Genomic DNA, 13,513 nt, shown 5'->3' with positions numbered 1-13,513 from the left:
CTGACAGTTAGGACTGCTTCCATGGCCATAATCACACTAATAATTTGTTTAGTTTCCAGGTTCTCTCACATCAGTCTACCTTACCTTGTGCCACATGCTCTCTCGGGTGAATAATGGTCATCTTATGTTGAGACATGCAGGGCAGATACATCTTTATCTTCCCAGTTGAAACTAATAAGGTTTAGGGAAATTAATTTGCTTAGTACACAGCTGTAGTTGCAGGTACTATAGGCAGGATTCGAATCTTAGTTTACCAGGCTCCAAATGCAAAAGTGCCTCTGGCTGCACTGCCACATGGCAGGTCCACTTTCTCGGCTCTCTGCCTGGGTTGGTACTTGCTGAGAGTCAGCTATCTACGTAGACCTGGGTGGGCATCAGGGGTCTGGGAAAGGCTCCTGTGAAAACTTCTATTTCTGCTTGGCTAGCTGTGGGGCTCAGAGAGCTCAGGTCAGATTCCCAAGGAACCATACAGTTTGTAGATCTGGCATATGGCCTTCTTCCTGCTGGGTACTTGAAAGCAAGGAACCATTTCTTATAGTTTTGGTTGTGAGCCTAGCCTTTAACAGGGTAGCCATCTCTCCAGCCCACAGGAGCCCATTTCTAATCTGTCTCTTTGTCTTTTTCTCTGCCTCTGTCTCTCTCATCACACAATACAGAACTCAGTGCTCCTTCAAATGAAGCACGGCTCCCCTGTGCTCCCTAAGTCCTAACTTAAATTCTCTTTCAGCTTTGAGAAGAGAGCCTCTGTCATGTTCCTTTCAACAAACCTCAGGTCTCAGCCACCCACCTAAGAATGCATAATGCTGTTTGTTTCCCTTAAAGTTACTTTCTCAGTTACCTTCTATTTATGGCAAGCATTAAAAAAAGAAAACTATGACTAGGGAAAGTTCTTTATAAATTTCTTTAGAAAAAGACAGCAGCAGACTGGGGAGATGGCCCCGTGGATGAGAACATTTTCTGTTTGAACATGAAGACCTGAGTTCAAATTCACAAAACCCACATAAAGACCAGGCATAGTTGCACATGCCTGTAACAGCACTATAGAGATGGTGGAGGAAGGAGGATCACTGGGGCTCATTGCCAACCTAGCTCTAGTTCACTGAGAGACCTTGTCTTAAGGTAATAAAAGTATAGAGGGAAAGAGTAAGACATCCGGCATCCTCCTTTGGCCTCTGTGTATGCATGCATATGTGTGTAAACACACACTCACACACACATACACACACACACACTCACACACACACTTAAGATCAAAGGGAGATAATGATCCTGGGTTTTGGGGTGTGATAATCCTGATGTTGGTGCAAGCTCACACTTGGGTCTGCTTACAGTTCCTTATAAAAAATTATCACCTTCCCTCAGCCCTACCTTCCACCCTCTAGCTTCTATCAGCTCCAAATGTCTATCATTTCTTTTTTCTATTGTCCCTTGTCCACCTTCTATCACCTCCAACATCTCTTGTACTTCTATCATTTCAATTTTCTATCCTACACCTTCTTTAATTTTCACTATCACCTCTACCTTCCATTCTCCCCTTTTTGTCATCTTCACCTTCTTTCACCTTATCTTTATTCTCTCAACCTTTCAAATCCCTTCTTCTATTATTTATACCATCTGTTCCCTACTTTCTATCTTCAGCCGTTCTTTAGTTCCAAATTTCATCGCTTGAATCTCCCATCACCCATTTTCCATCACTGCTACCTTCCATCACTTCGATTTCCTCTCCTCCACTTTCCATCGTCTTCTTCCTTTCTATCATCCACCATCCCTTTTCTACCATCTTCTACCTTCTGTTCTCCACATTCACCTATCACTATGATCCATCTTCAACCTTTCATCTTATACCTTCCATAGTCTACCTTCCATCATCTTTCACCTTTCATCTTTTATCAATGTATACCTTCCACCTTCCATCTTCCACCTTCCAAATTTCGTCTTTGAGATTCCATCTTCTACATTGTCTTCAACCTTCCACCTTCCATCTTCTACCTTCCATCTTCCCCCTTGCACCTTCCCCCTTGCATCTTCCACACTCCATCTTCCACACTCCATCTTCCACACTCCATCTTCCACACTCCATCTTCTGTATTCCACCGTACATGTAATGTCTTCCATCTTCCACATTCCATCATTCACCTTCCATCTTCCACATTTTGACTTCCGCCTTCCATATTTCATCTTCCACGTTCTGTCTTCTACCTTCCACCTTCCTTATTCCGTCTTCCACCTCCCATCTTCCACCTTCCACATTCCACCTCCCATATTTCATCTTCCAAATTCTGTCTTCCACATTCTATCTTCCACCTTCTGCCTTCCACTTTCTGTCATCCACTTTCCATCTTCCATATTTCACTTTCCACCTTCCTCATTCCATATTCTATATTCCACGTTCCATCTTCCATCATCCACATTCTGTCTTCCACCTTCCATCTTCTGTATTCAATCTTCCACCTTCCACATTCTGTCTTCCACATTCCATCATCTTAAAAACCTTCTATCCTCTACCTTTGATTGCCACATCTCTTTTTCTCTTCCATGGCAGTGCTTTCTAGGCTCTTTGTGATGGCTGCAGCCCCTTCTCCTTTTCTTAGTTTTCCATCTTGCTTTCACTGCTCCCACATATGTTCCCTGGAATCTTCAGAGATCATAATTGATGAATTACAAAATATAACCAGGTGTGGCTTAGCTGTGTGTGGATAGTACATATATCTCATATATACATCAACAGCACTCTATTTTTGTATTAAGAGTGATGGGTTGATTTAAAGAGCCCTATGGATGTAGAAATCCAGTTTTGTATCCATCCAATTCAGTAAGTAAAATAATGGTGGAGCTTAAGAATTATATAGGACCTCATTCACCAACCTTTAGCTCATGCATCCTTTCCAGAATTCTAGTGAGACATGGAGAATAAGCAGAAATGTCACCCCGACTGACAGACAAGGGACTTGAAGGCCAGTAATGGTGAATCCTCATGACCTACAGTTGAAGGGTGGAATAACTGGCCAGATGAGCCTTAGGAAGGCCCTTCCTCTGCTTGGTTTTGTATACAGCATGTGTCGTGTTCATTTTTCTGTTAGATAAGCCAGGGCACAGAGGCGCACGGGAAAGGAGATGGTGAGATTACCCAGGTGTTTCCTAGTGGGGCAAGGGTTTTAGGACTTGACCAAAGACAGAGATCTGGTGCCCAGAGAGGGTGTCAGCTGCAGAGCCTGTGCTCTCCAGATCCCAAGGTGCTGGGTTTAGATTCATGTGCCTCCTGGGTTCTGCAGGCTTGGATCTGGGTTCTGTTTGCTAAGCGGAATTTTCCAGCCCCCAGCCGGGAAGCTGGCAGAGCTAGCTTGCTGCTAATTTCATTTTCCTAACTCACCAGCTTGGCAAGGCTTGGCCTCTCCAGCTTCAGTCTCTTGGAACCTCATTTCCACCTTTCTTAGCCAAAGCAAGCAAGCTGTGACTCACCAAAAGTGTTCATTGCTAGTTTCTAGCCATAAAAAAGAAAATATGTACATCTGCGGAAGTTCTGCCCTTCCGTCTTAGCTCAGCAGCTTCTGCCTGCCGAGGAGAGGCTTCGATGCAAGTTGTGAAAAGCAAAGGAGTTGCTCGCAGTGTGCCTTGAGATGAGGAAAGGCTGGCTTGCTTCATTCTGATGGCTTTTAAAAAGAGGACTGCGGCAGGCTGAGAGGGAGCTGGATATCAGCCCTGGGGTCCATTTTGAAAGAGCACAGTGACCCCAGGAAAAGGAGAGTGGAAGCACAGATTCCTGACCCTCTATCCTCATCTGTAGTCCCAGGATGCAGAAAACAATGCAGATGGCACATGCGACGATGCAGCAGGCATCCCAGGACCCAGCATCCCTGCAAGCCTTGCAGCCTCACTGTGTACCATGCCCATCCCTATGCATTTTGTTTCCTATGCTTCATCTACACTGGTCTTTACTTAGTCCCTTAAATACATGCACCAAGCTCCTGCCCCTCACGGAGGCCACTCTTCTAGTACTTCCCCTCAACCCCCTCTAATTCTTCTTAGGAGCCCACCTTACCTACTTCTTCCTCACAGATACTTCAGTGAACCTTGAAATCAGGCCTCAAGACCTGTGCTCTGTGCCCTCATGGCACTCCACTCTAGCACTCCGCCAGTGTAATTCTACCACACCTGGGGCACCTCCAGTGGTTCTGTCCTCTCCCAGCACACTACCCGCTATGTGGAGAACAGGAGCCACACACATGTGCTCAAGGTCATCTTGAAGCCTGGTCCTATAGAATGCACATCAGAAAGGCATTGCACAGATGAGCCCTGAGACATGACCAGGGAGCTCTGGTCTGGTGTTCAGTGGCATGGTTTGAGTAGCCAGGCCACAAACATAGGGGACCTGTATGTGGTCACATCACTAGAAGGTAGACATGGAGAGTACCACTCTCAGGTCCAGGTGTCTTTTTGTTTCACCTTGGTGGCCCATTGAGGTCATGAGGGCCTGGTACCTCTGTGGCTGAGGTCACAGATGCCAGCCTTCTTCAGAATGGGTAGCTCCAATTCTATCCTGGCTGTGGACAGTTCACCCAGTGTATTTGATATTTTTAGTTGCTGCGATAAAAACCATGACTGAAGGTGACTCATGGAAGAAAACGTTTATTTTGTTGGCTTATGGTTCCAAAGGGGAGGCCATAATGGCTAAGGCAGCATGGCAGCAGATAGCTAGAGCAGAAAGCTGAGAGGGCACATCTTCAATCACAAACAGGAAGCCAAGAGTGAGAGCTGGCAGTGGGGTGAGACACTCCCAAAGCCTGTCCCCAGTGATGTACTTCCTCCAGCAAGGATGCCCCCCGCCCCAGATAGCACCTAGCCAGGGACCAAGTGGTCAGAGAGAGGAGCCCACGGAGGACGCTTCTCATTCAAACTGCCATGCCCAGCTTCTAGTTTGCATGGACACCACACGTTTTAAGTGGAAACAGGGCAGGCAGCAGATAGGAAGGCAGAGCTGGCTGTTTCCCATGCTGGGCAGAGCCTCAGTGTGGACATGCTGCTTGGAAGGCACTGTCCCTGCCTGTCTCTTCCTTGTTCCTAGTCATGGGAGTGGGGAGAGGTGCCTCTCCCTGATTGCAGCGTTGTCAGACTCTCTGGGTCGAGGAGGGAGGGGCTCCTTCCCAGCCAAGCCTCTAACCTTTTCTTCATTCCCCCAAATGCCACTTCTACTTCCCTGGGTGCCCAGCCAGGAAACAGGCGTCACCCTGGATTCTTCCCCTCAGCTCCCACCCTAGCCCCTTCTTAGTTGGCCTGCAAGTTCAGTCAATACCCGAGCACTAAATCATTCCAACCTCTCTCTTGGCCATTACCTGAACATCACCCCTTGCCCTGCCAGGGTCCCACTGTGGAGGGTTGAAAAGATACTTTGACCCCTTTACTCCTTTGCTCTAGATCCTTCTATATCTTCCTGATGGCCTGAGGAGGAAGCTCAGACTCTCTAATGGTACAGACCCCTTTGTATTGGGGTCTGCTTTATTCCCCAGCCATGTTTGTTGTCATGGGTCTCACCCCAGAGCATCATGTGGGACCCCTCAGCTGCCTGTCAGCTCATTGGGATGCCCCTTTCTCCCTTGTCAGCTGCCCATCAGTTCATCAGGATGCCCCTTTCTCCCATTTGCTGGCCCTTTGGTCCTATTTCTCCACCCAGAAGGCTCTGCCTTGGGAATGTCCACTCCAGCCTTTGATTCTCAGTCTAGAAAATGCTTTCTGAAGGAAGACAGCAATGACCACCTTACTTCCGGGCCTGGCATGGGGAAGCTCTGCAGCCTCCTTCCCATGAATACATTTATGAGGCTGCGGCAGCAGCTTACGTCTCTTGTGTGTCTTTCTTACTAAGTGGAAGGCTCAGGCAGAGGCTCACCAGGGAATCTGAGCTTCTACACACACAGTGCTAGGTGAACTAGTGCACGTGATCACATGCAGACGCATGCACTCACACAGGGAGATGACGAATGGACGCCTGAAGGAACCCAGACCTCTCCTCAACACATGCTAGCTGCTTCTGCATTGCCTGACCTCCTCCTCTTCCTGCACCTCCCCCTCCTCCCTCCTCCACCCCTATACAATCCAGTCCTGGCCTGTGCCACCTCCTGGCCCCCAGGTTCTGGTCTGTCTTCCACCATTTCTCTTGGGCCAGGCAACCTAGTTAAAGGCCATCATTAAAGTCAATCTAGTACTTCCGAGTCCTTTCAAAATCACTTGCCTCTTTGTTTTCCTCTGAAACGTCCATAATTTTTACACATTTAGTTCCCCAGATGCTGTTCAAGTCTTGCATCCCAGATTGAGCTAAGCCCCTGAAGCAATTTCAGTAACAGCTCAATTATGGCACCGCTCCTTTAATCCTTTCATTTTCCACCACCCAGGAAGCAGTAGGAAGCAGAATGGGAAGTGTTCGCTGCCCAAACCTGCTTCTCTCCCTGCAGCTCTCCTCTTAGTTTGTCTCACTGGCTCCCTCCCAGGTGCCCGAAAGCCAAATCTCAGACTCACCATTCTCTCCTCCCACTCCCACTCCTGTTTCCAGCAGCTTATCAAGATTAAATGTGCCCTGTTGAGGAGTGTTCCTTTAGCCCTCATTGGTCCCAGTGCCACCACTCAGCATTCACCATCTCCCTCTCCCCCAACTAGGATTCCTTCATGAGTGGTGTTTATGTCCACACTTACCCACCTGCGCATCCATGTATCCTCATCATCCGTATCTTCTATCCATCCATCCACCCACCTTCATCTATCATCTATCTGTCTATCTATCTATCTAACTAATTTATCTATGTATGTATCTGTTATCCATCTATTTATCATTCAACCATCATCCATCCATCCATCCATCCATCCATCCAACCACCTACCTATACAGTTACCCCAATCACTCATCTGTCCATTCATCTATCCGTTGTGTCACCTCACCCTACCCACCCTCCAGTTTTCCCTCAGTGATTTTTCCAAAACACACATTGGTTATACTTGTGAATAACCCCTGTGACTTCCTACTTCCTAGAACAGGAATTCTGAATACAAAGGGAGATCTTTTGAAGAATGTTTTAAAATACCAATGTCAAGCTCCACCCTAGAGCATTGGACTCACCTTGTCCTGGTATTTTAATAAGGTCTGGAGACTATTCCAGTGTTAACATGGGCTCAAAACTCTGTGGCCTAGATGGCAGAGTCCCAGCTACTTTGGCCTGGCACTCCACATCCGCTTAACTCAGGCCTCTGTCTTTTCGTTCCAGCCTCATTTCCAACAGTCCTCTAGTAGCATTCTCAGAATTCAGGGCTTCATGAGATAATTTGTTATTCTGTCTCTCTGTCTCTCTCTCTCTTTCTCTCTCTCTCTTACACACACACACACACATACACACACACACACACACACACACACACACACACACACACACTTCTGATCTAAAACCCCATACTCATCCTTCAACAACCCAGTACAAATGAGAACTTTTCTCCAGGGTCACTCTTCCCCAGCATCCGCTCTGCGGTAGCTGTCTTGCTGAGCCCTGAGCACAGTGAGTACAACAGAAACAGTACCTGCTCTCTAAGAGCTCCCAGGAAGGTGAAGGGTGGGGCATGAAACCTAAAGGCAGATTGTGTCAGGCAGCCTTCTGTAACTGTAAGGAGTTCTATGAGATAATTTATAAAGAGAGAAGGCCTTTTTTTTTTTTTTAGCTCAGAGTCTTATAGATTTTAGTCTATAATTGGGCTTTCAGGTCTCCTGAGATAGAGGGCATAATCATGGTGTGAATGCATGGTACAGCAGAGCTGATAACCCCACAGCCAGGAAATGGAGAAGGGAAAGAGGAAGGGGCTGGGGTCTCATGAGGCTGTTCTTTCAACGAACTAAAGGCCTCCCACCTCTTAGAGATTTTCCCATCTCCCAACAGTACCACATTGGAAACCCAGTGTTTAACATGTGGGCCACTGGGAGACATTCAGGTCCAACTTTAATGTAGACATTCTCAAAGTCACACAGGCATCAGAATCCCCAGGAGGCCCTGTGAAGGAAGGGTGCTGTGCCAACCCCCTGAGGTTTCTGATTAATGCTCCTGACAGTTTGTTCTTCCCACAAGCCCTTACAGGATGCCAGAGAGGACACTTGAAACTGTTCTTTGCTCAGACATGGTCAGAGGATTGCTCTTTGAGGAGGAAATGTTGAGCTATATGTTTTTATATGTGTGTATATACATATATGCATATATAATGTTGAGCTATACTTACAGGAAGTAGAGGAGGCAGTCAGGGAAGAAGGCAGTGCAAGTGTGGTCTAGGTAGGAAGAACCTGGCATGAAAACAGAAGGGAGGAGGAGCGTGCCTGGGCCTCCTGCAACTCCATCAGAGTGGATGCTCAGGGTGCATCTGCATTATTGACCTACACAGCCTCCCTCTTCAATTCTTCCTTCCTATTTCCTTCCCTTATTTATTTATTTATTTATTTATTTACTTACTTACTTACTTAGTCTCAGCTTCTTGACAAGGGTCCCCTGGCAGAATCTGCACTATAGCTGCCTGTGGGTGAACACAGCCCACCCAGGGCCTGCTATGAAATCAGTGCACAGGAATCCCAGCTGGGACTGAATTTTAACACTCCAAATCTTTCCAGGGTATCAGCAAAAGGCAAATCTTTAGTGTTGTGTCTTCTTTATATTTCCTTAGACAGTTGAGTATCCATTTTGACAATGTGCATTTCCAATTGTTCCCTAGTGAAGCCAGTGCTGCTGGTCTCGCCACAGCCTCTATTCCAATTTACTTCCAAAGTTTTTGCTGCCTAGATTTTCGGCCAATTTGGTGATGGAAAAAAAATTCCTTGACGTTAAATAGAGCCTCTTTTCTTGCCTTCTCAAATTCCAGCAACTAGGGGGGATGGTGAGAGAGGAACATCCCAGAATACAACAGGGCTATTCTCTGTTGGGCTCTGTTGGGCTCTGGTGAGGAAGGTGCAGTCACAGTGGGACTCAGCAGTTACCTTCCTCAGGATCATTGGCCACAGTGGCACTTCCTTAACCAACTCCCTGAGGACAGAGGTGGAACAAGGCAAGGTTGGGGGTCTCTGGGGCTAGGGGCAGGCCGTGTCCCATATATCTTTCCACACTAGAAAGCGCAGTAAGAGCATGATTCAGGCTTGGAGAACAAGAGCTCCAGCTCAAGTATGCCTTGTGTCAAGATGGGGTCATTGATTGCATTTGAGTTTAGCATTTTATTTGCTTTTTTTTCTAACAGAAGAGTGTATACACCTTCTCTTGAGCCCCACAGAGGGATCTTTGGGAAAGTAGAGACAAAAGAGAGTTTTCCTGTTGTTTCATTAGCTTGGGAAGCAGTGATACACAGTGAAAGATGCTCAGACTCCAGGTGACACTACAGTGCCTGGGGGAGGGGGAACTTCTTAAAGCCAGGATTGCCAGGCCCAACCCCTGTGCTTCTGATTCTACAAGGCTGGAGAATGCATTTCTGATAGGTTTCCAGCATCATGCCCAGCTAGAGTCAGTCTGAGACTCCATCAGTCACTGCAGGACAAAGGCTCATTTGTCCTGTAGGTAACTGTATCTTCCTTTGCTCCTCCTCCCACACACAGAACCTGACCCCTTCAGGCCAACGCTCACCAGGTTGTTGGTGTCACACTGGTTTCTAGGAGGTCACAAGCTCCCTAGGGAAGGACAAAGGTGTCAAGAGCCCAGGGGACTCTGAGGGTTAGTGGAGGCAGGCTAGGGGAGAGGAACTATCTTTGTTTTTTCCACTGCGCAGACCTAGAAACTGTGAAAATTTATGGCGCTATCCTTCTCAGTAAAGAGAAGGGTGTGTGGAAAGCGCCACATCCAAGGGAAGTATACACAGCCCAGGGCATAGATAGACTCAGAGACCCGAGGCCCAGCTCCAGCACTAGTCTGTAACCATGGAATGTCACCTTAGTTCTCTGGCCGGTTTCTGTCATCCTCATAAGTGTAATAAGATTGACTTTGAAGGTGACTGTGAGGGTCAGAAGTGAACGGCCGCGTGAACTGATGTGAAGCCAACCTGAGCTGTCTTGGTTCCCGCAGGAAGGATCAGTGCCTCCTCTCTCCTGTCAACTGTTGGTATCTGGTGTTGCATCAGACCCGGAGGGAGAGCCGAGACCATGCCACCCTCAATGACATCTTCATGAACAATGTCATCGTCCGCCTCTCCCAGATCAGTGAGGATGTCATCAGACTCTTCAAAAAGGTGAGCTGCCCTATCTACCCAGGTCACTTTCCCAGACTGGCTATGACAATAGTCTACTGTCATGGTGAGATGTAGTTTGGGGACAAGGGACCAGGAAGACAGTGTACACTCCCAGCTCAGTTTTGACCTCTGCAATTGCTTTTGAAAGACTGTGCATACTTAGCCACCTTCACACCTATGGCCACAAGAGTAAAAACCTTGGAATGGCTAGGTGTGTAGTGTACATGTATTCTAGGCAATCTGGAAAAATGGAAGTGGACATGGGCACAAAAATTCAAGTCAACAGAATTTTTTTTCAAAATTCAAAAATATCTATTTCATTCTGAATTATAAAATTTGGTATATGATAAGGAATAATTGTGTTGTATAAATTTCTGTAAAATTATCTGCTGAAGCAATGTCTGAGAAGTGTTAAGTCAAAGTATAACAGATAAGACATCGAGGATATTTATAATGAAGATTCTTGGTAGTCACTTTTAACATTTCACTGGAGATTCTTGGGTGTTTATTAGTTCCATCAGCAGCAGTTTCACACCTTACCTGTCTGTGTAAGTCAACAGAATTTTTACCAGTCAATCACTTTGAAACTTTAAGAATTTCTTTATGTATACCTATACAAACATATTTTCTGTGAGTGCTTATAACTTATGTACTTTGTAGAATGCAAACACATGTCCCCTTGTGTATGATCATACCATGTATTTGATATTACTGCCTACTTATGTCACCTACCAAACTTATGTAATGTTCTCTGTCAAAAATTTCCCTCATTGAAAATTTACTTCTGTTTTGAATGGCTGCATAGTATTTTGTTATATTGACTTACCTTGACCTATGCACTTGATCGCTCTCTGTTGAGCACTTTGGTAAATGCCATTATTCTACTCTGAAAAAAAAAGCCCCACTGTGAGCTCTTTTCCATATCCATTATTACTTAGGACCAGTTTCCACAATGACAGTCATAAGCTCAAAAGCTGATTTATTTTCTTAAGGCTTTGGCAGGACACCCCATTGCTAAAAGAAAGATTTTTACCAGGGGAAATCTCCAGGAGCCAAGGGTGAGGAGAGTCATCACCTTTTATGTCCCTCTGAAGCCTTTGTCAGGGCTTTTTACACAATGTCTGGCAAAAAGGAGGCTCTGCCTAAATGTGTGGAGAACGGAATTTTCTGTAAAATGGGTGTGTCATGTAGCCGTATCCTCTGTCTGTTGAGAGAGGCTGAAATCAGCAGCTTCTGGGGCCTGTGTGAAGCTCGGACATGCTGTTCCTAGGGGAAGAAGCTCAGGAGGAGACTAGACTTTTTAACATTCTAGAAAGAAAATAACCCTGGTACTATCTTTTTAAAAACCCATGTGTCCTGTGTACCTTCAGGCTTGTGGCTTACATCTGTGCCTCAGTTTCCTCATTTGTGAAGTGGGCTGGAAACACCCTGGGGGGAGTTGGAGCATAGGCTACCCTGGCCTTGCTCTGTGAAAGCTGGCTGTGACCCTAGGACAGCTGCAATCATAGCTCAGCTCTTCTTCTGAGGTACCAATTTAGTGATCCAGTGACCCAGGATTGCTAGACACACAAGGAAGGGGACAAGCTGCTGACCTGAAATAGAATCATCTCTCTAAGGCGTTCTGTTCAATCGTCTGTTTTGAGGATGACATCTACAGAGGAACTGTAGTCTCCAGCCCATGTCCTCCTCACCACTCAATACGTTTCTGGTCTCCTCTTAATGCTGTGTTTATGAAATGTGGTCTGAGTTTAATATTTGCATAAGCAAACATAATTAGAAAGGTAAATGCAGTGCCAAAAGAAGAAAAAAAAAAAAAAAATCCCACAGTGCTTCACAAAGGCCGGCTGAAAAGCTTTAGCTGTCTGCTGGTTTGGAGTCCTAATCCCGGTATGGTCCCCACCCGTTGCTGCTGTCCTTGCCTTTCCCTGGGTGGGAATGACTCCGAGAGAAAGGGTCGCCAAGGCCTGTAGGAAATGAAGGCTCTTTTTTTTTTTTTTTCCCTGAGCTGAGCCCTGGGACAAGTGAGATAAATCTTTGCAGTTCTCATTTAGTCTGACAGCAGCCTGACTTGTGATGGAGGTTAACAGGGTGGAAAATAATGAAAAATGTCCACAGCTGAGCTCCTGGCTGCCTTGTTACCAGGCCTGTCCTGTAGAACAAAGGAAGTGACCTGGTCCCTGTGGGCTGTGAGAGTGTCAGGCACAAGTGGGCCTGGCTGATTTAGTCCAGCGAGGTCCCTTTGTTTTGCCCACATTATATATAAAACTAGGAGCTAGGCCCTGTGCTCCTTATATAGCGAGAGCTGCTGCACTGATCTCAGCCGCTTCTGGACTAAGTACTGGACAAATGGTGAGGAGATACACCGCATTTTATATAGATGGAAGAAAGCCTGGGGTAGCTTCAAGGAGAGCCCAAAAGTGGCTCCAGCCCCTTGCCATCAGTGTGGCAGGGCTTTTAGAGTTTGTCTCTGTACTATCTCCCTGACCACCCTGGCCAGTCTCTTTAAGCCTCAGTTTTCTCATCTGGGAAATGGGTCTGGTACAATGGCTACACTGGGGACCCCTTGGAAAAACAGAGGCAGGTCAAGTGACAACACAAGGTGTGGCACTCAGAACCCACCCAAGAAATGGAAGCTTGCTAGTGGCCCCGGCACAAAGCATGTGGACAACCTGGGATCTTAGTGCTAGGTGGCTGTTTCCTGACCACCCACCCAATCTTGCTCTGGAAGTAGAGCTACAGGGGGTCAGGGGTCATTCCGGTGGGCCTGACATAGTTGCCCTGCCTGCCACCCTCTCCCAGATCAGTGTGCTGTCCAACTTGATTCTCACTGTTTCTTCATTCTTTGTTCTTCCTTTCACAGAAAGTCTGGACCTTTTGTTTGTTTTGTTTTTATTTGGTTATTTTTTATTTTTATTTTTTAATTTTATGTGCATAAATGTTTGGCCTGCATGTGTGTGTTTGAACCACTTGCATGTAGTGCCTGTGAAGGGCAAAAGAGAACATTAGGTCCTCTGGAAGTGGAGCTGTCATGTGGGTGCTGGCAACTGAACCTGGGTCCTCTGGCAGAAAGTGCTCTTAACCAAACTGTGCCGCTCCCTAGCCCATGCGGACTCTGCTCTAAGGAGAAGTGGCAGCACTGCAAATTCCAGAAACTCATAGCACCTAGTGCTACAGATCTGTCGTCCAACTGCTCTGGAGGCTGAGCTGTCACGAGTTCCTCGTAAGTTCAAGGCCAGCTCAGGCCACAGAGTGAACTCAAGTGTAACCAGGCCAACTTAGTGAGTGAGTGTGAGTG

General features: G+C 46.6%; 1 protein-coding gene across 3 annotated transcripts in view; it reads left to right on the top strand.

Annotated features, from left to right (window-relative positions):
- Srgap3 (SLIT-ROBO Rho GTPase activating protein 3) overlaps positions 1-13,513 on the top strand; it is a 231,494-nt gene that overhangs the window by 120,642 nt on the left and 97,339 nt on the right. For all 3 annotated transcript variants that reach the window (XM_051155035.1, XM_051155034.1, XM_051155033.1), the window contains exon 3: positions 10,056-10,218. In XM_051155035.1, the coding sequence (XP_051010992.1) occupies positions 10,056-10,218 (163 nt within the window). The remainder of the gene's footprint in view (positions 1-10,055; positions 10,219-13,513) is intronic.

The sequence above is a fragment of the Acomys russatus genome, chromosome 13 (genome assembly GCF_903995435.1).
Source record: "Acomys russatus chromosome 13, mAcoRus1.1, whole genome shotgun sequence".
In the NCBI taxonomy this organism is placed as follows: Eukaryota; Metazoa; Chordata; class Mammalia; order Rodentia; family Muridae; genus Acomys; species Acomys russatus.
The sequence above is the reverse complement of the archived record's forward strand: the minus strand, read 5'-3'. Positions and strand labels throughout refer to the sequence as shown.